Here is a 27180-nt window from a genome sequence, read left to right on the forward strand (position 1 = left end):
CAGGTTCAACTTGTGTATAGTATTACAGTCTCAAGTTTCAATATTATTTAATCAACAGCATAGAGTTATCGACAGAATTGAACGGAACTTTATTATCTCTAACTAGTGTCGTTTTGCTAATAATATGAATAGAACCATTTGATAATAGGACCTTTTTACGACGACGACTAGCGATTCCTAATTATCGATAGTTTTAAAATCGATATAGGTCTTAGAACTCATCTACAACATCGATACTCTCGAAAGTTTTGTCGATAATTAGATAAGTAGACTATCGATAGTAGAATATCGATCGTCAAAAAAGGCGACTAAGCACATAGTGTATTCTATTACACGTGAAATCCACTGAATCGATTACCATATAATTTTGCATACATATAAAATACTTTTAACACTGATGGAGCCGCGGGCAAAACTAGTATATTGAATAAATAAAGAAATAGGCGAAACATAACATTTTACAAATAATATAATAATAAAAATAATTTTTAATTTATATAGAATTTATTTATGAATAGTTTAAAAATGATAAGATACGAAATATGTATTTTACTACCTAAATTATTATTTATAGATGTTTTGTGAATTTATGACTGTTATAATCAAGCTAACTACTAAAGTTTCAGTAACAAAATACCTTGACTTGAGAAACACAAATTATACTCATCATTCTCGGCCAAGATTATATTAATTTTGTAGATGTACTAAGTTATAACTTAGCCAGGGTTTACCTTACACGACTCCTGGAACTTGTTGGTAAGCGGTAGTATAATATCAAAGTACCGAATCCAACTTTATTGTAGGCAAGTTCCGCCTCAAATTGAGACTTAAGAGATTGGACTTCATTTAGATTTTTTTTAATTTTGCTACATATAAAAATCTACACAGCCTTAAGGGCACTTTGCCACGGGACTACACATTTTAAAAATTTAACTGAATGATTGTTATTTATTTTTCATAATTGAACTTAAATGCTTTGCGGGATAGACACAGCCAACAGTCTTGATAAGACTGATAGGCCACGTAAGCTGTTTCAGGTTGCTAACTTATCGCCTAAAACAAGAATCCTAAGTTCATAAGCCTATCCCTTAGTCGCCTATTACGACATCCATGGTATCTTTACCATGGATGTCCATGTACCAGGAGTATTTCTATTATTTTTTTATTGATGCTGTTATCAGCAAATGTATCTAAATTATATTCTAAATATGCTGAAAATAGAGATAAACATAAACACGAACAAAACCCTAAGCCTATTTAACTCCAAGAGTAACTTTCGGCTTAATTCATAAGAAATCCAAGTTATCGTTAAGTAAAATTTCCATAAATCCAGTTGAACCGGAGTTTAATCCTGGATTTGTAATTCATCGTCGCGATAAGAGCGACAATTAAAACGAAGGCTATGGGTCTTGAGCAATGGAGCTGCACCTTAACTTTCAAGTTTTTCAACTGACTTTCGTGAACTTAACTTTGGATTCTTCTTTTAGGCGATGTGCTAGCAGCCTGTCACTATTTGAATCTCAATTCTGTCAAAAAGCCAAATAGCTGAATAAAGAATGAATAAAGAATCCCAAGTTTGTAAACCTATCCCTTAGTCGCCTTTTACGACATCCATGGAAAAGAAATAGAGTGGTCGTATTCTTTTTTGTATTGATGCCGGAAACCACACGGCATTGTGTATATATGGGAAAGAAATTGAGTGGGGGGCCATTTCTATTACAGTTCTCATATCTTCCTCTAATCGCCATTCTGTTCCAATTCACAAAAAGATGACAACAATATCTTAAAGATAGTACCCTCGAACCCTTTATAAGTCCCTTGCCACTGAAAACACTCATAAATACACGAGCCCATAGAGTTTCGACATTGGCGAGAAAATAGCCTGTTTATGACGATGCCTGGCAAGCCGTGAAATTGAATATGTCCACTGGATTCGTACGAAACCGAATATTATTACATGCTTCGATATTGACATGGAGTTAGGGAATTCTAGAAGTGAATTATTAATGTCATTTCTCTGACACCGTTGGAACTACTTGTTAACTTAAGTTTTAATCATCTGCTACAAATAAAGGGTCAGGTCAAAAGTACCCGAAACCGCCGAGCTTGCATGAAGAGAGTGATGAATGTGGATGAAGCGAAGGAAGTATGCAGAGATCGTGGCAAGTGGAAAGAGGTAGTCTCTGCCTACCCCTCCGGGAAAGAGGCGTGATTTTATATATGTATGTATGCTACAAATAAATACTTGATTATTTTGAGTAACTAATGTGAATATATAGGATGAAGAAAAAAAGTGTCAAGGGATTGTGTTCAGTGGAAAGATGAAGTCTCTACCTACCCCTCCGGGAAAGAGGCGTGATTTTATGTTTGTTTCCCGCTGACAACCAAACAAAATCATAACAAATAAATGCCTATTGAAAAAAAAACGAACTAAAAATAATTATTTTCTAATGTTTAAAAAAGTCAAGTCTAAAGCCGTAAGTAAATTTTATTTTCATCAGAAAAGTAGTTATCTTTTGAACAAACTACGTCTTTTCAGAAATTCTTAAAAATCTATTTTTATTTAAATCTATTCAGAAATTCTTATTTATTTTTAATGAAGAATGCATAAGAGACGGACAGACGTTCTTATTTCTAATGTTAGTATGGATGGATTTCATAATGTATCCGTATGTAAAAAGTACCATAATTCATTTGTCCGTTCCAGATAAACCCGGTTTATCCGGGTAAAGCGCGGTTTCGGGTTAAACCTTGTGCCGTTTCTCATTCATCATCTTCTGAATTTTAAATTCAGGAGAAGCTTAACGTCACTTACAATTCAGAGGAAAACATACCTTATAATATAAACACAAAGAATTAATTTACACTTTTGATATTAAATCATACGTTGAAGGGTATAAAGTGTAAAATTTGAGCTCATACGAAATAGTGAAACCGACAAATACTTTTCCGTTGTTAGAATGATAGTGACATTATAACGTTTAATTAAATAGATACATACATACATACATATGGTCACATCTATATCCCTTGTGGGGTAGACAGAGCTAACACTCTATTTAGTCATACTTGGAAAGAGATGGAGTGGTCCTATTCTTTTTTGTATTGGTGTCGGGAACCACAAGGCATTAAATAGATACCTAATTAAAGAAGCAATGTCCCAGAAATACAATTTATTTTGAAATAACTCTTTACAGTATCGACCCAATTTGTATAAGGTTTTATCATTTCCTCCAAATATCTGAATAGAAATTATAAATTGTGGTTCTACGGCGAGGAAGCACATAAATTGAGACAACTGCATATGTAATCCATGATCCACTATGGGTTAGATTCCTAGAAAAAATAATATAACGACAGAATAACGGAAAAATATTCTCTCCAAAACTGAAACTTAACTTCGACAAACGTTTCTCTCTCTCCACGGTTTTAGATATCTTGTTGGTAACGGGAAAATAATTTCTCCTATAACACACGGTGTTACGCATACTGTAATAAATTTCGATAAATTCAAACCCAAAAATCCGGTTGCCTTTGTCATATCGCACACGTTAGGGTTTGGTATCGCACGAAACATATGCCTTATTCATAGCCTCGACTGAACGTGAAGGGTGCTGGTTTGTTCACAAGCGAAGCGGGTTGGAAGCGGAATAAGTTTACTAGGCTAAGCGGATTTTGAACTTGAACTTCTTGCGACGGATAATAATAAGCGTTTTTGGAAAATATTCAATCATATTCAAATTTTATAATTTTACTTAGATTTTCCTCCTGTTCCTGAATGCTATTTCGAAATCTCACGAATGAAAAAATTTGTAATAAAATTCGTAACACCGTTGGGTAGTATCACAATAGAATAATAGGTCAATGAGTATCACGTAAGTAATCACGTCAATATCCCTTACGGGACAGAGTTTTAAATAATATTCACGATTTCTCTTCTTCTGGCACTGTCGGAGCGACACTCGTAGTTTTCTTTTTTAATCTGTTCTCTCATCACCACGTCCTCACCACAACATCGCCAGGCGCGTCCGCCATCGATCATCCGCTCCGTTCCGCCGGCCGGAATCATCCGAAACTGTTCCGGTGAAAAACAGCCCAAAAAACCGGTTTAAAACGCACCACACTGGCATATAATTGCTTTTGTATTGAGCACTTGGCCGTTTGGACTCCGAAATCAATTTAAATTTGAAATACGTGAGTTATTGAAGGTTTAATCAATTTTATTGTCTGTCAATTAATTAAAGTACGATGTGGGAATAAGGGAGATATAATGAATTTTGGAACCACATACGGTTTACAAAGGAATTTCTCCCTTAAATATTTTTTAAAATTAAGAACTCTGCGTTCGATGAAAATTGGTTATTGTAAAATATTTTCCCATATAAGCAACATACATACAACGTCTTTTTTTGTTTTCCGGAGAAAATAAACACTATTTACTTTTACATACTTTTTATAGCAATAAACCAGCTTTTGCATGCGGCTGCGCACATGAAACTTGTCATAAACGCAAATCCTAATAAGTGTTCAGTCTTTTTACAGGGAATGAAAGGTACATTACGTACTTCTCAGTACTCCTAATAACTCTATACTTATACACTTCATACAACTTTTGCATGCGACCCACAAGGAGTCGATTTCCCGTTCCGTGGAAATTTCTGGAAATATTCCAAGTACTCCCTGCACTGTCAAAGGAACATGCCTTACTTTTCTACATACATATAGTCACGTCTCCCTTGCGGGGTAGACAAAACTAACAGTTTTGAAAATAGTGACAGGATGCAAGTCTATCGCTTACAAGAAGAATCCCAAGTTTATTAATCTTTTCCTTAGTCGTCTTTTACGACATCCATGGGAATGATATGGAGTTGTCCTATTGTAACTTTTCTAGCCAAGTTACAGTTTTCACAAAAGAACCCACTATTTACTATTTATTTTAAGCAATTTATTACCTTTTCGAAATAGTAAATTGGTACATTCACACTTGAAATAGTCCGAGATTCGCGTGAAATACAACAATGAGCTTTCAAAATTAGCTTTTTATGAACTTAACACCCCGTTCCGAGCTTTTTCTGAGGTGCTTTTATATGATTCATGGCTATTTGCATAGGCCTTTTGCGTTTCTTTTGTTAAGACATTCTTATTACTGTTTATTTTGCTCTGTGAAAAATATTTTCTTATTCTGTGTAGCTTTTTTTGTAAGTTGAACTAAAGAGAGAATAGGACCACTCCATCTCTTTCCCATGGATGTCGTTAAAAGGCCAGTCTTAGTCGCCTTTTAACGATTTATAAGCCTTTCCCTTAGTCGCCTTTCCATGGGAAAGAGATGTAGTGGTCCTATTATTTTGTGTGTTGGTGCCGGGAACCACACGGCACACAAATCATTCTATTATACATACATATGTATATATGGTCACGTCTATATCCCTTGTGGGGTAGACAGAGCCAACAGTCTTGAAAATACTGATAGGCCACGCTCAGCAATTTTGGCTTAATGATAGAATTTAAATTAATTCTATTATACATACATACATAATTATGGTCACGTCTTTATCCCTTGTGGGGTAGACAGAGCCAACAGTCTTGAAAAGACTGAATGGCCACGTTCAGCTATTTGGCTTAATGATAGAATTGAGATTCGAATAGTGACAGGTTGCTAGCCTATCGCCTAAAAAGAATCCCAAGTTTGTGAGCCTATCCCTCAGTCGCCTTTTACGACATCCATGGGAAAGAAATGGAGTGGTTCTATTCTTTTTTGTATTGGTGCCGGGAACCACACGGCACATTCTATTATGACTAACATTATGCACAAACCAACAGATTCCCGACACAAACTTGTATAATGGCAACTGGTACATTTCGCAGTCTTCATTAGCACATGTACCAATATTGGCGAACACAAATGGTGATAAACCTCCTAAATTGCCAACATAAACCCTTCCCGGCTCGATCTTCCATTGTGATAGGCACTATTCTCAAGTTCCTAACAAATATTTGCCAACAATTCGCATTAGTTCCACGTGAATTTCTTGCCAACACGAACAAGCCAAATTTCACCGTATAACTAGGTAATAAAGTCTCATTTTGTGGGGTAAGTTTGTTTGTTTGTAAGCAAAAAAAAAATACCCGTATGATGGAAAGTGTGTTGGGGGAATTTGTTTGTTATAGATACGGATTATGTTGTTAGGACACGGCGAGACGAACTCGTGACATTGAGAATTGAGTCATCATTGGAAAAATATCATTTGGTTTTACCAGTTCTAAACTTGTTCACAAGTTTTCCCGCTACAGAAAAAGAGCACTACATTTTTTTTCCATCTAGATTGTTGACATCTGATTATGAAAATGTGCATTCGTCCACTATTTAGATTTAAGACAGCTACAAACATTTTTAAATTGATGACCGACAAAATGTTGTATTGTAGTTTGTTCCACCGCTTCTTCTAAGCATGTGCTTTGGAAGCGATAGTAGGTATAATTAGACTTAAGTTATGTTGACGTAAATAAGTGACATATTAAAACCAATTTTGAAAATAAATGTATTCTATTCTATGTTCTTACATACATATGTATGTATATTTTTTCATTACATGTTGTCAATGCAAACTGTAACAAAGGGAAGATTTTACGCCAAGCTAGTTGTTTTAGGGAATCTGACATGTCCTTCTAGTCTTTTATTATTGGATCTGTCTACCCCTATAACGTAAGGGTAAGGGTCTATAACAGAAGAACACAATCAGTCAAAAACTATGATACAACATATTTTTCGCGATAGGCAAAAAAACATGGTATACAAACAAGAAATAGAAGACCGGATATTACTATGAGCTATATGTTTCATATCGCCTCTAATGGACCACGAAAACTGGCTACATTACATTCGGGATTTCGGTAGATAATGAAAAATATCTGGAATAGGTCTCTTTTGACGCTCTTAATACCAGCCTTTGTTCCAATATCCGACGGTCCGTTGGATTTCCTGCGTGGAATAGATGAAAGTTTACCAAATGAACTGAAATTATGGATAAGAAATGATACATTATTATTATTATTATATACTTTTAACACACTAGCAGCCCATTAAGCTGATGCGTGTGAATTTTGATGCTTGGAGATTTTTAAAGTTTGTCTAGCCGATTCTTAAAACAATTGACTGAAGGAGCAGTTATGACACTCGTAGGAAGCTTGTTCCAGTCTGTAACAACACGATTAGAGAGAAAATTTTGTAGTGGATTCTTTTTATTTTCGTGCGGCATGACTTTAACGATTAATACAGCTTAAGTTTAAAAACTTGACGCTATCAATAGGTACCAAATGTTATATGTAGTGATTGATTTGCGATTGTTTTTTTGGGAATATTTTTATAATTTAAATGTTAACTTACAATTTGGTTCGCGGCACTAACTTAAAAGAATAAGACCACTCTATCTTAAATGGATGTCGTAAATGGCGACTAAGGATACATCTATAAACTTAGGATTCTTTTTTTAGGCGATGGGCTAGCAACTATTTGAATGTCAATTCTATCATTAAGCCAAACAGGCGAACGTGGCCTATCAATCTTTTCCAAACTGTTAGCTCTATCTCCCCGTAAGGGATGTAGATATGTATGTATGTATGTTAACTTACTAGTGTAACTGAATAGGAAAACAACACAAGAACTCTTTTTTATTGAGGGTGATAAACAAGCATTGAATTGGTAGGCATTTAGGTGCTAGACAAGCTATCAACAGTAAAAACTTTATTAAACCTTGTTACTATTAATGTAATCGAATATACGAGTATAATGGAATTTTCTACGATGAGAAAGTATTTTTTATTTTATTTAATGGAATATATAAATTATTTTTTCTAGTACAATATGCGATGTAGTAAATGCTTATTTTATAACGAGGCAATAAACTATTTCAAAGTAAAAAGTATCACTTACTCCGCTCACTTGCAGGAACCGTCGAGTAAAAAATATTTACCGCACTTAACTTCAGAAAGGAACAAGCCTCTATTGATAAACTTATACAAAGTTAGCGACTATATTTCCACTGCGATAAAGATCTGAGGAAATAAAATTTGCAAGTTGTATAAAGTCGCAGTGAGTTTCGAACCGAGATCTAGTCGGTATAAGTGAGTTCCACAGGTACCGGCTTAGTGACACACGGCCGCTGAGATCTTACAACTGACAACAGTATAAAAATTATCTAATAATTATTTTAAGATAAATAACTTAATTCATCATTTTTCTGGTAATCGATCTGGTGATTTTCAGAGATCGTGGCAAGTGAAAAGATGTAGTCTCTGCCCTCCTCCCTCCCTCCGGTAGAAGGCGTGATTTTATGTATGTATTTTTCTGATGTTAGTCACGGTCGCACCCTCACCACTCTGGAGGGGAGAAGTTTTTACACGAAGTTAATCCCGTCTGACCTCCGCAACCTAACCCATATTGGATCTTGGCATCACACACAGTTGTCTGAATGTGCAGTTTATATATATATAGTTTATATATATTGTGTATATCAGTTTGAGTGCTAACACTCAAACTAATATACATAACTCAGAATAGAGTCATCGTTACACGGCCGAGGTGAAATTTAAATCACGCTTTTTTTTGTCCTTTTGTTATGGTGTTCTTTGAATAAATTCTTTTTACTTTTACTTTACTTTTATCGGATACCTTAAAGTTTCAATCACCGTATACGATTTTCACTCTTATTTTGTTTTGACTCATCCCCCCAAGAATTCGGCCACGATCCTAGAGTGGCCGCGACTAGCGATTTTACATGACTGACCAAAAACGGTTGGTGATTTCATTTTATTGAGATTAAACAATTAGGTATTCTTGGTTTCTATTATTTACATGTTACTGCTTAATGTTGGCCATTCTAATAATCCGTGTGTCCGCAACTCAGGGGGATTTCGAGATAACCGTCGACGGAATTTCTCGCGAACCGACCGTGTTCAGGTTATAGTGATTTATGTGTGACGTCACCATGAGGAACTCTGTGTATTGAATTGTTTTATCCTGGACTAGAGTATGTCCGCGGCTCTGTCAGCGTAAAAAGAAACTACCGCTCCCGCGGAAATTTCGGGAAATGTTTCTTAGTGCACCTTTAGATCCAATCTCAGATCTCAAGACCCTGCGTTTTGGACTGTGCCTTTACATGTGAGTCAGTCAATAGGATCTACATTATGTGTGATCTATGTGAGGTATGTGTTTGTCCTGAAGGTAAATAAAATACTTTGGCACATTTATAATGTTGTAATGCCTTGTTGCAGTTATACATATAAACAGAGATGTTTGGAGTACCCGTAATCGTCGAATATACATGAAAAGAGTAATGAGAGTCTGTTGGGGTCGTAGCAAGTGTAAATCCATAGTCTCTGCCTACCCCAATGGGAAACAGGGGTGATTGTATGAATAATTCACGAATACATAAAAATACGTTTCCTTCTCGGAGGAGTAGGCAGAGATTACATCTTTAGACTTGCCACGATGCCTACATATAATCGTTTCTTCCACATTCATAACTCTCTTCATGCAAGCTTGTCGATTGAGACACTCTAAGCCTGACCTTCGCCAAAAAGTTTACATTTTTATTAGGGATTATGTAAAATACACAGATCTGTGTTAGAAAAAAAGGAAAGTTAAAAAGAATAATGAAAATTTCATGGACAAAAATAAAATTCTGATGAGAGCGTGTTGCGAAGAGTTCAGAACAAAAAAGAAAGAAAGGGATAGGCCTACAAACTTGGGATTCTTCTTTAGGCGATGGGCTAGCAACCTGTCACTATTTGAATCTCAATTCTATCATTAAGCCAAATAGCTGAACGTGGCCATTCGGTCTTCAAGACCGTCGGCTCTGTCTACCCCGCAAGGGATATCGTATGTATGTATACATACGAATTATGAATAACAGAGATGTTTAACATCCACAAAGCCAGATTTACACGAATAAAATCGCTTTTTTATCGATACTTCCGAATAATACCGAATATTTTCGATCGGAAAATGACATTAAAAAAACACCAGTCATGTAAAAAGGCGTAACACGTAATATAAATATTATTTATGGCATAATAACAGTGTTCCTGGCGTATATCCATATTTTATTTATTGTAGAATCCCATGGGTTTTTGAAACATTCTATAAAAATATGTGGTGTTTTAACACAAAGAAAGTTGTGTCTACACAAAGAAAGATATTGATGCTTATTCTTCTTCCTCCTGGCGCTAGTCCAGGTTACATCCTCACCTTCCTGGAGAGGAGTCCAGATTGCGCCTTTTGACCATTATGCTGGATTGGGTATGTCAGGTGTTTATCCATCTTACCTCCTTCGCAGGAGAAACATTGGTTTATGCATCGAGTTGCCTGAATGTGCAGGTTTCCTCACGATGTTTTCCCTCACCGTAACTCAGTGCATAGTTCAAACATAAAACAATTAAAACAGAAACCTCCATCAATTTTAAACCACGGGTAAAAATAGAGTATCGATTTCCAAATTTATATCAGAAATCAAATAAGCTAATACAACTTCAATATGACCTTCCGAGAATATAATACCTCTATTTATAAAACTCTCATCAATATTTCACGACCTCTGAAAATTCCTTCGAAAAGCCCAAAAATGACAAAGAAAATAAAACAATTGGAACAACCCTTTGTTCATTGAAAGGGACTTAAACCTTTATTGTTTAAGTGGAGTACACTTTGAAACACTTCGGTGGAGTAGTTATGATGCCGATATCCTTAGGCAAAAGTTCCCAGTTCGAATCAAACAAAGACATAATAAAAAAAAGACTATTGTCTGATTTATGTAGAAGAATTTGCGATGAAGGAAACTCACTCCTACACTATCCCTTACGAGGTAGACAGAGCTAAAAGTCACTCCAAGACTCTAATAAGGCCGCAGAGATACCGTTGGATTGCTGGGAAAGAAGAATTCGAATATTTTAATTTTGTATTGGTGCCGGGAACCACACGGCACAAGGAAGAGGACATAAGACATTCTTCCCAAAGGAGAGACATATGGGATAGTCACCAGAATGATAGCAATGAAACACTCAAATTTTCAATTCAGAGGAAATTATTCAGAGGGTAAAAAAAAGTATTACGTATTCTGTTTAAAGAAAAAAAAAGGCCAGTGACGACGAAAATTAGATTTTGACTATACGCTGTCGACATATCGTCCTAATAGTAAATTTAAAAGAGACCTTATTTTGTTCCTTTTGAGGTTAAATTCACCGTACGACTTCGATAGGTTCTAAGAAAGGCTACTACAAAAGGTATGTAACACAGTAACGCAGTGAGCGATATCAAGCAAGCAAGATATTTATACGATTAAATCGCATTTTCCCGATTGCCGTGTGGTTTCCGGCACCTTAGAAGAGAACCGCCGCTCTATGTGCTTTTAAAATGGTTTTAACTATTTGAATCTCAATTCCACCATGAAAGCTCTCTCTGTCTACCCCGCTAGTGATATAGACGTGATTATTATGTAAGTAAGTATGTATGTACAAATGTTTTACAGCTTTTGCCCGCGTTTTTCTTAAGTTTCAATTTGAGTGTTACTTGACTTACTAAGCTACTTCTGGATTTTGGTCATTATGCTGACCCCAGGCTTTGCACCAGAGAGGGTCGTAATAAGAGCAAATGCCAGGAATATAAGTAGCAGAGGTGAAAAAGAATGAAATGCGATAACAGAAATCGACATAGATTCACATAATTTCTAATCATGTTCTATACATACATAAGTATTACTCCTCTTTTCTATTGAGGTAGGAATAGCCTACATCTTTCCACATACTTCTTCAGCGTCATGAACATTCATCATTTTCTTTTCTTTTTCTAACATAGTCAAGATTAAAGAGACTTAAATAAAAATAAATCTATACATATAATAAAACAGTAAAAATATTTCGTCAGTACGTTTAGTATTTTTGTCTGAAGTAATAGGGGGACACTTAGAACAAATAATAGAAAGCAAAAATATTTTTTTTGAATTTCTTGTCTGTCTGTATGTATGATCAAGATTCAACTCGAAATTTACGCGGAGGAAGTCGCGGGCAACAGCTAGTATTATATATTTAGAATTCTGTACTTAATACCAATTATAGCTTAGCATCATATTTGGATGGAATACCGGCCTAAACAGGGACTTTAATGAAATTAGGTGAACAGTATGTAAGCCACACGTTGCGGGCACAATACTAGCTATACATAGACTTTGAGAAAATTGGGTTCTTTCACTGCTTACGAAACCGAATTTGGTCTGGATTCGGAAATATTGCACACGGCTTTGTTATGTTAATTATATTTATTACAATCGGAATAATTTTAGGATTCTAAACGATAATTAAGTAAATCGTTAAAATATACCCAGCAGTATAAAAAAGAACCACTCCATAGCATTCCCATGGATGTTGTAAAAGGTTCTTCTAGTAAACAATGGGCTTGCACCTTAGCATTATTTTAGTCCCAATTTCATCGTTGAGCTATACGGTTCGAACGTAACCTTTTAGTTTTTTCAAGACTCTGTAATTATATGTATAAGTGTATGTAAATAAATTAGTTGCACACCATAATACTAAAAAAATCACGATGTCAATGTAATAGTTTCAATATTTTAATGACCTTTTAATTCAGTAATAGGTATACTAAGGGAGTGTGAATGGGACTATACTATATACTATAGATGTAGACTCTGCCTACTCCCCCGGGAAAGATGGATGATTTTATGGATATAGTAATCAAGATATTTCAAAAAAACCTGATTAAAATAAATTTTTCTCACAGTTGTGCTGGTATTGTCGATAATTCCATCCACAATGCTGACAAAAGAATAGAAATAATATGAAAAAAAGTCGACATCGTCCGCCTTTGGTTGTACCTATGATTTAGTTTGTTTCAAAGAATTTGCATTTACATTACAAACAAGTAAGCTTGCGAAGACAAAGTACCAATAGCTGGTGCCTTAAAAGTGAAAACACACGAAACGGAATAATGAACGGTACCGAAACCATTTTATGAAACAAAAAAGAAACTATAAAAGGTCTTCGTAGTATTTGTTAACGTAGCACTTTACAAATATTCCTAGTACTTTTTTGTATTTACGTACTTTTTTATTATATTTACGTACTAATAAACCAAAATACTAACAGTAGTTCAGGTCACTCATAATCATTGGTTATATTTAAAGTATGGGGTAGTCTAGTCATCTTCCAAATGCTAATTCTAACAGACAGAGACGAGCGACCGGTAAACTTAAATAGAGTCAAAATCCTCTTTTCAAAAAAAATATCAAAAGATTTATCATATCACTGCTTAAGTTTTTTACTAAAAGAAACAAATTAAAAGCCTATTAAAAATATATTATATATAAAAATTTGGCAAACTTTCCAAAAAGGCATTCAAAATCCAACACATCATTTGGAAATAAAAGGCAAATCATACATCTGAATGGAGCTTTATAAGTAAAGAAATTTCTGACAGCACCAAAAAAACAGATGTTTTTTAAGTTTGGACCAAGCTATCTGTCTAGTAGGTGCACTTTATTTACGCGCTTCTTTTTTTTTTTTTTTGAAATGAAATTTATTTATTAACATTTAGGTTTGCTACAATTGGTTATACAATTGGTCCCACACTAGGCAACATGCCTGTCCTATGGTAACCAATGTTATAGAACATATATATAACGTTAAAAGTAGCCGACAATAAGTTTACAGGAGTTAATAGTTACATGCTATACAAGACATTAATCAAACTTCTAAATTACATAGATATCGTTTGTTTAAAGGAAAAAAGGTGAAAAAAGAAAACAAATATATAAATTACAAGTGAAGATGCTTCGCAGGACCTGACAGTAAATTAGACTGGAATTTGTAAAAACTGTTCAGTATCAATATTATCCCATTTAATTAGGAGCGATTTAATTTGGTGCTTACATTTAAAAATGCTCGAGCTTCTGATGTTCGTAAGACGCGCTATTTTGTTATATACAAAGTTCGAAATGAACGGGCTAAACCGATGGGCAAACTTAATATTCACACACGGCAAGTTAACCATGAATATTCGTTTCCTAAGCATATCTTGATAGTTTGGTAGTTTCAAAACTAATTTGTGTTTATTCAGAGCTAACCTTAGAATGAATAGTTTTCGAACGCTTAGTACCTCGGCCTCTTCATATAGAAGGGTTGTAGCGTGACGATATGGCTTTCGAAACATAACTTTCAGTACAGCTCTCTGTGCACGCTCCAGTTTTATTAGGTAAGTAGCCGCTGCACTACCCCATACTACAATGCAGTAGGATATGATTGATTGACAGAGTGCCAAATAAATGGTTTTCAATAATTCGAGATTGGCACATTCTTTTAATATCTTCATAATAAAGATGAGCTTACGCACCCTTGAGCAAGTTACATTGATATGGGTCGAGAAGGTAAGTCGTTCATCAAGCGTTACTCCCAAATATCGGACAAACTGAGATCTCTCAATCTCCTCACAGTGTTCTTCGGAGCACGGCAATTCCGTAAGCATGCATTTGTGTAGTTTTATTAAGGGATTCTGCTTTGGAGCCGAGGCTGCTGTTTTATGGAAACATAGTAATTATGATAACTGTGACATCGGGGGTCCCGGGTCCAAATCCCGGCCAGGGCATGATGAGAAACGAACTTTCTCCGATTGGCCTGGGTCTTGGATGTTTATCTATATAAGTATTTATAATTATAATAAAATATAGTATCGTTGAGTTAGTATCTCGTAACACAAGTCTCGAACTTACTTCGAGGCTAACTCAATCAGTGTAATTTGTCCCGTAAAAAAAAAAAAAAAAAAAAAAAAAAAAATAGTAATTTCGTTTTTTTTATATTCAGGGTAAGAAGATTGTCTGATAGCCATTTTGATATCTCAGAGAGGCCTTTGTCAACTTCCGAGAAACACTTTTGCCAATTTTCAGCAGAGAAAATAATGGCTGTGTCATCTGCGTAGCATATTATCGACTCATTCTCCGATGCCAGGGAAGCAATATCATTGATGTAAATCAAGAATAGAGTTGGCCCCAGAATACTTCCTTGAGGCACGCCAAAACTAACCGGTTTACGTTCGCTAACATCTGAGTCTATCTTGGTGCACTGGTTTCTTCCATGTAAGTAGTTAGCAAACCAATTTAGCGCTGTGCCTCTCACTCCCATTAATGCCATCTTTTTCAATAGGATCGGAACGGAAACTGTGTCGAACGCATTCTTCAAATCAAGAAAAACGCCAACACAGACCCGTCCTCTATCGAGATGCCCCGCTATACTATTTACTAAAAGAGACACGGCGTCTTCTGTTGACTTGTTTCTCCTAAAACCAAACTGAAATTCTGATAATAATTTGTGTTTTTCTAGGAATGATATCAGTCTCGAGTTTACTAGACCCTCCAAAAGCTTTGACAGAGCGCTGAGAAGCGAAATAGATCTGTAGTTTGCTGGGTTGTCTTTTGTGCCGTTTTTGTGAATCGGGGATACAACAGCTGTTTTCCAGGTATCGGGAAATATTCCCATTGACAAGCTAAGATTAAATATATGCACCAAAGGTACCGCAATTATCTTCCCGATAAGCTTTATTATCTTATTTGTAATGCCATCAAGACCAGGCGCGCTGTCAGTTTTAAGTTTTTGAATCCGAGACCATACCTCTTCTGCATCAGTTGGCATAAGGAAGAGGGATTCCAATGGGCTCGCGACAGTTTGAGAGATTCGTGCGACTATGGCCTCCTCGGTCTCGCTCCTTTCATTCAATATTTTGTTTGCCAACGTTTGACCGATGGTTGAAAAGTAATCATTACAGTAGTTAAGAGATTCAGCGGGTGTGCGCTTGATTCCTAAGAGTTCTGTTGGCGAGGATTTTTGGATTCGTTTATGAGTAATTGTACCTATATTTTGCCACAGTTTTTTTGGATTTTTTAAATTGTCAGTTAATTTTTTTGAATCATGATCCGACTTAAGTTTCCTGAGCAGGTTTTGATAAAAATTCCTATACCTTAAGAAGGTCAGTTTTAGGGTAGGGTCATTTGGATGCTTTCTAACTTGCGCATGGAGTTTATCTTTATGGTTTGCACACCTTATTAGACCCGGTGTCATCCATGGCTGTATATTAAACTGAGAATGACTGATTCTAACTAATGTTGAGTTCCTTAAGATTGCTTCATTTATTAATATGTTTAGTTTGTCAGCAGCTAACGAGGGACAGTTACTATCCATGATTTCTACCCAGTCAGTCTGTTCCATATCTTTGGTCAGTTCTTGATAATTTATTTTGGTACGAAATCGATGTTTGTCTGGATTTTTATTAGGTGGATCAAATGTTACTCCGGCCATTTCTATGTGGTGATCTGTAAGCTCTGTATGGCAGACTACTGAGGTCGCTGAAGCTTGATTGTGGACGTAAATGTGGTCCAGACATGTTTTAATTCGTGTAGGTATGGTAATCGTAGGGATATAGCCTAATTGAGACATGAGACAGGTGTATTCAGATATCTTATCATTTTCATCCTCATCTGGGGTCGGTTCACAAATGTTAATATTTATGTCACCGGTTATTATAAGACGGGTTTTTTGAGTAACTTTATTAATCATACGTTCAAGAGAATGTAAGAAAGGTTTAACATCCTTGAATGATGGTGACCTATAGATTGCCAATAAGGAAAACACGCCTGGAATCTCAGCCAGAATACAATTGGCATCATCCAGTGGCATTTCTAAGAAAACTGGAGACCAGTTGCTTTTTGTGTACAACACCACGCCCCCACATTTATTAATAAATTTACTAGTGCGGAAGGCAACGTAACCAGGGATCTGAGGAATGACAGATATATCGCTTAGCCAGCACTCCGTCAGAACGATTGCATCAAATTTTATACTTAATCTAGCAAGAACTATCAGAAAAGAGTTGAAATTTTTCTGTAAGCTTCTAATATTTATATTTAATACTTTGATACTGTGTGCGGGCATGAATTCTGCACATTGTTCAGCGATATCAACAGAGTGGCATGAGATACTAAAAGAATTATCGACTTCGTTAATTAGATCTAAGGAGGCCGTAGCCGGCCCCAAAATGTATACTTTAGATTAATATTATTCACAGCTGCCACACTGTATTGTGAGAATAGTGGGAAATATATGAAACAGTTTATTAGAAAAATATAAATGCGAAGCAAATCCATTGAGTGTGTTATACAACGATATAAAAAACTGTAAAAGTATGCTACAGTAAATAGAGTGAATAATCTCAGAAGGTGCGAGTCCAACGACAGGTTATCAGAATCAGCGACTCGAACGCTCGAAGAAGGACTGCTGGTCTGAAGTCGCATGCAACGCTGGCCCACCCAGGCAGTGGATGTCACTGGAAGAGTTAATTCGTAGGGCTGAGCTCCTCTCGTGTTTTTTGACATAAATGTTTCCGTTTTTGACCCAGCAGAACTTGTATCCGCACTCTTGTGCGCGGGTACGTGCAGCGCGAAATAACTGCCTATTTTCAGTTGTCAATCTCTCGTTTACATACACCTTCCGAGCTGGTCCGCCCTCAGCGATATCTTTGCTGTCTAACGTTCTCCTTGATCTGGCAGTAGATAAAAATTTATCCCTGGTGGCCTTTGTAGTAAATCGTACAACTATAGGTCGAGGATGGCGTTTCACCTCGGGGTCTTCACCAGCTGATTTCCGTTTAGCGCCAGCGCGGGTAGCTTCATCGATGTCTTTAACATCTAAGTCTAGCCCAATCTTAGTAGCCGCGAGCAAAGTCAGGTGTTTGGGCTCCTCGCCGTCAGTCTCGTGGACACCCAAAATCTCAACTTCCTTTCTTAAAGCTCGTTGTGACATCTGGGCAATACGCTCTTGAAGTGTAAGAACGGTGGTCTCTAATTCTGTATTTCTACGCTCCAGCTCTTCCTGTTTATTCTCCAATATGTCTATTAGATTTCCTTTTTCTAGCAAGGAAGTTGCAAGAGTTTCGAAACGTGATGTCACGTCCATTCGAAAGAGATCCATGTCTGCTCGCATTCCACGAATTTCATTGGCTAATATTCTAATATTCTCCGAGGCGGATACTTCCTGAACGTTTTGAGACTTTGTTGCCACTTCATTTGTGTCCTGTGATTTCATGGAAGTCTTTTTACGCATTGTGACATTGTCGGTCTCCGAGCTTGCCGTAGAGGAAAGGCGAAGCGGCGTGGTGGTGTCCCCCGTTTTTCTTCTGGCTGCACGACATTCAGGACATATCCATATGTTAATCTCCTCAGGCTTGAGACCCGCAGCTTTAGTACATGTCAGGTCAAAAATCTTCTTACAAGACGAGGACGTGCAACAAATATGTCGACCACTAATTATTTGACGACAGCCAGCACACGTATGCCCTCTCTGTGGGGGAGTCATCCCTACGCCAAACTTTAAGAAAGCAACCGTAGTGTCGTAGAACCGAGCGGCGCGGCGGCTTAGGCCGGGGCAGCAGGTAGTGTCCTGTACCTGTACTAATGTTCGCCTATAAAAACGATATCTGTTATCGCTGAACCGGTACTAACAACGTAGTACCGGGCGACGACACGGTTACGTTGCGATTGCGACTAGCGGCGAGCGACAGTTGTTATCGCTGGATCGATCGGTGCGACCATAGTACGGGGGCTCCCGGCATAAGCGAAGATGACTCACGCACGCGCACGTAGCTTAGCGCAGATGAATGTAATTGTGGTATCACTGTTTATTACTAAATATTTACACATTCACTTTTGAAGTCCAATTTTTATATTGAGAATCACAAAGCACTTTTATAAATGTTTCTGTTCTTGTATAGTCACTGGTAAACCGCGTGATGTTTTGTCCGGGAATAAATTATTTGTTAAGAGCGGTACGAAACACGTCTAAACTGATTGGCGGCTGCCTACCCTCCTCAGTTATGAAGTATGAAGTATACTTTGTAATAGTATGTAATTCCCTTCTGTTATGAAGTATACTTTGTAATAGTATGTAATTAAAAATATTTTATAGGTGGCTTGTAAAAGACATGATGTTTCGCAATAGGTCAACATAATTTAAAAAAAAAAGTGTTCTTTATTTTAAAGACATTCGCTGTCGCAATACATGCTCGTATGTTTCCAAAAATACAGAACGTACGCAAATAGCCGTCCTATTTCGACGATAAAGGTTCAAAGCTGTTTTGTTCACATTTGACGTAAAACAGGCATGAATAAGACCAAATCCGTTACTCTGTACCAAGAAAGACGGACTCTGGATGCAGCAAAATAATATGGTACTTAAGAGGTATGTGGAAGTGAATGAAAGGAACAATATAATAAAGATATTTCTCTAGGAGTAAGAAGTGCCCTTGTACTAAATTTCTCCTTAGTCTTTTTTTCCTTGATGTACATAAATAAATTAATTAAATTAAATGAGGGAGAAATAATAGAGAGATAAATTATTATTTAACTTTAGACTCCAGAAAGCACTAAGTGAGTACCTGAAACCGACGAACTTGCATAAAGATTGTATAAAGAATGTGGTTAAAGCGAAAGAAGTATGCAGGGATCGTGGCAAGTGGAAATAAGTCTTTGCCTACCTCTCCGGGAACGAGACGTGATTTTGTCTATGTATGTATTACTCGTATAAACTTGGGATTCCTCTTTTAGGCGATGCGCTAGCAACCTGTCACTATTTGAATCTCAATTCTATCATTAAGCCAAACAGCTGAGCGTGGCCTGTCGGTCTTTTCAAGACTGTTAGCTATGTCTACCCCGCAAGGGATATCGTCGTGATTATATGTCTATGTGCATTTCACCGACCGTGTAGAAGTAAGAAAATAAAGTTATTTCCATAAATACATTAACTAGAACAATAACTGTAAGCAAAATAAACAAGAAGTTGTTCACTCCAGTCATCAAATTGACGTGTTTGCGCATTGACTAAGGAACTGGCTTTATTTTTATTTGACTTCTAAACTTGGTTACAGATTGGCTGATGTGGACTTACGCTGAGTAAATCTTAGCTTTGAATTTATTTGTTTTAAATTAATTATAGCGTTGGCTGTTCAATGGATTTATCGGAGGAAAATGGATAGATTTTAAAACAGAGAATTTAAATTAACAACTGTATTCTTTATATTCCTTTTATTTTTTAAAAGAGAAATTGTGGGTTTTTATAATTCGATTTTATATTTTTATACATCGTCACACATTTAAGAACCAATCTGTGTGAAATAAATGCATACACATAGTGAGTACTTAAAAGGCATAGGAGATGCGTCTTATTATAGGCAAAATACCTTTCACACATAAATTTTGATTTCTTCTTTACAATTTAACTAGCGATCGCCTGCTGTTCCTCTCGCGTGTCAATTGTAGTCTGTGTTTTTCTGCTGAATAGTTATATTACTGCAGAGTTTCGTCCAAATCCATTTAGTTATATTTTTTGTACATACATACATATAGTCACGTCTATATGCCTTGCGGAGTAAACAAAGCCAACAGTCCCGAAAAAACTTAAAAGTTCGGCTGTATGGCTTCATGATGGAATTGAGATTCAAATAGTGACAGGTTGCTAGCCCATCGCCTACAAGTGGAATCCCAAGTTTATAAGCCTATACATTAGTCTACTTTTACGACATCCATGAGAAAAATATGGAGTGGTTCTATTCTAAAGTGCCGGCAACCACACGGCACACAACAATATATTGATTTTTGTGAATTAGTAAAATACAAAGTTTCGCATTAACTATAACATAATTAGTATTGATTAAGTATAGTTAAAATTTTCATTTCCAATACTCCATTCCAGAAAGTATCCTTTATAAATAAAAAAATCCAATGTTGCAGATAAAAGATCAGCCGTTAAATAAACCGTGGTCTTTGACGTAAGAGAACAATGGCTGGCTGTCGATAGTTCACAATAGGGGCTCTATCGGGTTATAATGTCGATACAATTACCAGGGCCGCTGATAGCAGACTTGAACCATTATTGACTAGTTTGAAATCTGATTTTCACAAAACTTTCATCGCCCATATTCGAGACAGATCTTTAAAAATCATCCAATCTGAGGAATTTATTTATTGCGTCTTACCTACGTAGCGTAAGCTCAACGTCACATGTCAACAGCCAATCACAGCGAAGTATACTATGCCGACATTGTTAACAGCCAATAGTGTGGAGACTCTAAATCAGTTAAGCAAGTTTCTACGTATTGGAAAATTAATTTAAAGCAAAGAATCCTATTTTGATTATGGATTTAAATTTGTATAAACGTCCCTGATGCACAAGATATATGATATAGATACATGATCACAACCAATATATACATATCAATGTACCAATGTTCTTTTTCTGCCAATTTCTAATCGATACTCTTGCGGCGAGCGAAAATATTCTGAGGAAACCTGCACATTCAGACAACTGGATTAGTAACCATGATCCAATATGGGCTTGGGTCCCCCTGCATGTTGCGGAGGTCAGATGGTTGTCACTTCATGTAAAAACCTGACTTACCCCAATCCCGAATTTTGATCAAAAGCGCATCAGGAATCAGCCTAGGTGAAGACTGAACTAACGCCAAAGGGGATGATGACATGACACATGACACAACTACATACATGCATGCATAATAGTTAATTTAGCCGGGAACCTATAAATATAGAATTTGATGACAAACCAAAATTAATCTTTATTTAAATCCAATAACGGCAATAACGTTGAAAATAACAAACTATCTGCTCTACGTGATTCTTCAACAATAAAACTGTAAACGTTTTTATAGCTTTGTTTTTATCGGGAATGGAATCAATCCCATTGCTTTTAATGCAACACTGTCGAAAAACAAGTAGCCTTTGACCTATTTGCCGCCGTGGTTATGTGCCTCTGAACCACGGGTCTTGGGTTCAATGTCAGTCGAGAAATAATTGAATACGAACTTTTTCTGAGTGGCCTGGGTTTTGGATGTTTATGGTATATACTAGACGGCTTCATCCGCGTAAACTGAAAGATTCTTTTGGTTTCGGTTCCTGCTGGAATTTCAGAAAATCTTCTCTCAGTGTACCCCTAGATCATAAAAAAAACTATGTGCCAAATTTCAAACCTCTAGATCAATGATTTATATTTAAATATATATACTCTTACAGTCAAGAATATCTGAAACCGACGAGGCTGCATGAAGAGAGTTATGAATGAATGAAGCGAAAGAAGTATGCAGAGATCAAAACAAATGGAAAGACGTGGTCCCTGCCTATCCCTGCGGGAAAGATATGTATTTACTCTTAGTTTCAGACCAAGCCGTTTAGGCTGTGTGTTGATATGTCAGTCATTCAGTAGGTATCATGTTTTACCTTTTCTTTTTTATCTTCCCGTAGAAATAAACAAAAGTGGTAAATTACTTTCTTCAAAGTACAAACAAAATTTTTACCAAGTTTCATCGAAATTGTTAAACGTGATAAAGTAAGAAATTCACTTTCTAATTACTTAGATCATCATATTTCCTCTATTTATAATACTAGTTCGCACTAGGATTTTTTAACCAGAATACGAGTATTCTTTCATCTTGGACCGACCGACTCATTTATACTACCAGTTCTATGAGTGACTATTATGTATAAATATATAAAAAAAAAGAATAGGACCACTCCATCTCGTTCCCATGGATGTCGTAAAAGGCGACTAAGGGATAGGCTTATAAACTTGGGATTCTTCTTTTAGGCGATGGGCTAGCAACCCGTCCCTATTTGAATCTCAATTCTATCATTAAGCCAAACAGCTGAACGTGGCCTATCAGTCTTTTCAGGACTGTTGGCTCTGTCTACCCCGTAGGGGATGGAGACGTGATCGTATGTATTATGTATAAAACTAAATGAAAATCATAATCAATGAGTGTTTATTGACATGAAAAGCCAGCGAAATTAGCTCGGATGCAACGTATGCACTATGCAACGCTAATGCACCGTTATCATATCACACACGCCTCGCCGCGCAGATCTCACCGAACTTATCAGGAACCGTTGGCTGTTTCATTCAGTTATAGACTACCTGTCTCTCTTAGTTACATATAATTATGTAGTCCATTTCTGGTAGTGAAATAAAGATTAAAAGTAATGGTAGGTACCTACGCACTTTTTAATGATCAATACATTTCTAAATTATAATATGGTTAATTAGCAAAAGTATCACATTAGGAATTTTTTATCGTTTTTTTATTAATTTTACTTTTTCTTACAAAAGATTAATTTTAAAATGTATTTTTAATTAAATTTTTTTTTTGTTTATTTCATTTCCTAATAAATTGACGTTACATATATTTTTCCTTTTCCTTACGGGGAAGACAGAACAAATAGTAGCACTAGCATTCAGCTTGGCTTAACAATAGAATCTAGATTAAAAATAAAAGGTTATCAGCCTATTGCCTAAAAGAAGAAGCCCAAGTTTATCAGCCTTTCCCTTTTGTACAAATTACTTATTACTTTTTTGTTAATATCTGCAATAATGTGTAGATAGTTGTTTATCGCTAACCAAATTGATAGCACAATTAACTTGATAAACATTATACTACTCGTATTAACATTGCATATAAATGTAGATGAAGCGAAATACGTATACAGGGACCGTGGCAAGTGTAACTCTACAGTCTCTGCCTACCCCTCCGGAAACGACGCGTAATTTCATATATGCCTGCATAAATGTATGAATTTTAGAAGCATTTATCAAAAAGGTAGAAATACCTTACTCTCAGTCCTCCAAAAATAATGCACAAAACCTGGGTGAAATAAAAGAAAATCCATTAGAATCCTTAAACTATTGCAATAACTTCTTTGCTGATATTGGGCAGCAACTCGCAAATCAAATTTTAGATCGACTTCATGAAACTCAGGATTCCCTTGCAGCTAAGATCAAATCTTCAAACCCTTTTTATTCTTTCTTCTTTCATCCCACAAACACAGAACAAGTAGACGGGTTGATCTCTCAACTTAAAGAATATTGTGCCCCGGGACTGGACAGCATTACCAATGGTCTCATTAAATACATAAAACCGTATATCCTGCACCCACTCACACACATTTTTAACTTAAGTCTATCCACTGGATCTTTCCCCGATATCTGGAAGATTGCAGCAGTCATTCCTATACACAAATCTGGACCATCTGATGATCCCAACAACTTCAGACCCATTTCGCTTTTAAGTGTTTTTTCTAAATTACTAGAAAGAATAGTAAATGCCCAACTGGTGCAATTTCTGGAATCACACAAAATCTTATCTAGCCAACAATTCGGCTTTAGACAGGGTAGATCTACCGAAGACGCAGTCACACTTTTGACAACATTAACAGCAAATCATCTCGACCAGGGAAGAAAATGCGCGGGCGTTTTCCTGGATCTGACAAAGGCGTTCGACACGGTGTCTATTCCAATCCTTTTGAGTAAACTAGAGTCTATAGGAATCAAAGGTATTTGCCTAGACTGGTTTCGCAGTTATCTCACCGAACGAAGACAATGCACTAAAGTGAGCTCCTTTGTCAGTGACTCCAGGGAAACAACTTTTGGAGTACCTCAAGGCAGCATTTTGGGCCCGACTCTCTTCTTAATTTACTTGAATGATCTGTCTTCATTGAGTTTGTCAAGGGCTGATATAATTAACTACGCCGACGACACTGTCATTCTTTTTCACGGGGACTCGTGGACTAGTGTATTTCATTCATTGCAAAGTGGCTTGAATGAAATAATGTCTTGGCTAGATAATAACCTCCTATCTCTTAATGTAGCTAAAACAAAAATGATTTGTTTTCACAAAACAGCCGCTTCCGCACCGAAATCAGTTTCGGAAATGGTGAGACATGTTTGCTGTCAAGATTCAGGTGATCGAATGACAACGGTTTGCACTTGTGATCGTATAATGAGAACTCAGTCCATTAAATACTTGGGTATTATTATTGACGAAAAATTGAACTTCAATAACCACATTACTGAAACGTCCAAAAGAATAAGAAAGATAGTATACGTAATGAGAGTACTTCGTGATGTAGCATCACCCCAGTTGCTTAAGACTATTTATTTTGCTTTATGTCAATCAGTGCTAACGTATTGTATCCTTGCTTGGGGTGGAGCGGCTGCTTCCCATCTTATATACTTAGAGAGAGCACAACGTAGTGTGCTAAAAGTAATGATCAAGAAACCTCGCCGCTACTCCACGGATCAGTTATTTGAAGAAACCAAGGTTTTAAGTGTCAGACGATTTTATATATTTAAAGTTATTTCTCTTACACATAAAGAAACCCTCAAATCACCTAACTACGAACGTATGTGCAGAAGACGAATATTCAGACTACCACAAAAATTGGTTAATACAGCATTTGCAAAAAGATTTAGTCCGTATTTAAAGCCCTTCATGTATAATAAATTTAATAGGGTATGTAGAATCCATAACTTGTCTTTGACCAAAGCAAAATTTAAAATCAAAACCGAATTGTTGAATTGGTCCTACATAACCACAGAAGCTTTTAGCAAAAGCGTGTGGTAAATGTAGTTATTATCACTATATTTAATGCATGCTTACTTACCATAATTATAATATCGTACCGATGTTCTTTAGTCCGCTTTAACTCTGACTGTTAATCCCATCTTGAAAGGTTACCCACGAAACAGGCTTAGCCTAGTGTGGGAATCTTTGTTAATACTGTGTAGCATGTTTTGTTTCTGTCCAAGTTTAGATATTAAGTACTTTTATTTACTTTTATGTCTTCCTTTTGTATGGAATGTATGTAACATGTTTTCTTTTAGGCCAATAAAGATTTTTAAAAAAAAAAAAAAAAAACCTACTAATAATTGCCGTGTGGTTCCCGGCACCATTACAAAAAAGAATAGGACCGCTCCATCTCCTTCCAATGGATGTCGTAAAAGGCGACTAAGGGATAGGCTTATAAACTTGGGATTCCTCTTTTAGGCGATGGGCTAGCAACCTGTCACTATTTGAATCTCAATTCTATCATTAAGCCAAATAGCTGAACGTGGCCATTCAGTCTTTTCAAGACTGTTGGCTCTGTCTACCCCGCTAGGGATATAGACGTGACCATATGTATGTATGTATGTACCTACTAATAATTCTGAGCTTCCCAAAATGTTGCAGCAAACGCAACTTATTCAGGGGCCCAATTAAATTGGTGAGTTTTATACGAGGTTTTTACGCCCAGCCCCGTCGGCTAATAAAACTAGTCGTAAAGTTAATTTGATGTTCTTGACACTTCTTTCTTGTGTCCATTTTCGTAACGACTGTTGTAATTAATTCGGCTCGTAATAACTTTGGGCGTATGACTTTGGTTTCAAATCGTTTATGCAAGTACTAATTCATTACTTCGACGTATTTACTTGAGTGCGTGTGGGTTTCTTTTTAAACAATTAATAATAGCAACGTGTGATCAACGGATAGACAAGAATAGAACTGTTCCATATCATTCCCATGGATGTCGTAAAAGGCGACTAAGGGAAAAGCTAATTAGCATTGACTTTTTCTTGTAGGCTATCTGAATTCCATAATGTAGCCACACAGCTGAATGTATGTATGTATATAATGTGGATATAGGTGTGTTGTAATATTTCCGGGAATGAGAAAAACAGAAATTTCAGTTTGACACCGGCGGTAAAAGGGGACACTGACGGACTGATATCAACGCAAAGCCTTAGCCGCTGCGTCTAGACCACAGAGCATCTTCTTAATTTTTAATCAATGGTCCAGAGATTTGAAAGGCACATAAGCCCATGTAATGGTCTAGGGGTAATCCTTACGAACTTGTCATTTTAGGGTACTCTCTAAAATTAGATCACCTAGATGTTTTTCTTCCAATACTCCTATTCACACCCCCTCTCATTTCTGCATGTTCCCGGTTGCACCCTCCACAGACATGTTCTGGAGCCCGGGGTCCGCCTTCCAACTCTTCTCTCTCCACTTGCTCCGGTTTTCAGCGTCCTCGGATTTCAGTCCATTGGCTCGCTTCAATTCCTATTCACACTCTCCTTATATATTTGCCAAGTCATCGCATTGACACACGTTGTTCCGACCAAATTTACCATCCGGTAACAACCAACTGGGAAAAAATACCTAGAAAAATCCAGTAAACAGATAACAGGAAAATAGCTGTCAAATTGATAAAACATTATTATTGATCGAAATCAAAAATGGCCACTCCCGGCGTAATG

At 36.6% G+C, this 27180-nt stretch overlaps 1 protein-coding gene across 1 annotated transcript; it reads right to left on the minus strand.

Moving 5' to 3' along the window:
- Positions 1–17295: 17295 nt before the first annotated feature.
- LOC106131949 (uncharacterized) lies at positions 17296–18402 on the minus strand. Its single transcript, XM_013331230.2, has one exon. It carries the CDS (start codon positions 18400–18402, stop codon positions 17296–17298), a length of 1107 nt encoding a protein of 368 aa, XP_013186684.2.
- Positions 18403–27180: the final 8778 nt, after the last annotated feature.

Source organism: Amyelois transitella, chromosome 26 (assembly GCF_032362555.1).
Source record: "Amyelois transitella isolate CPQ chromosome 26, ilAmyTran1.1, whole genome shotgun sequence".
NCBI lineage: Eukaryota > Metazoa > Arthropoda > Insecta > Lepidoptera > Pyralidae > Amyelois > Amyelois transitella.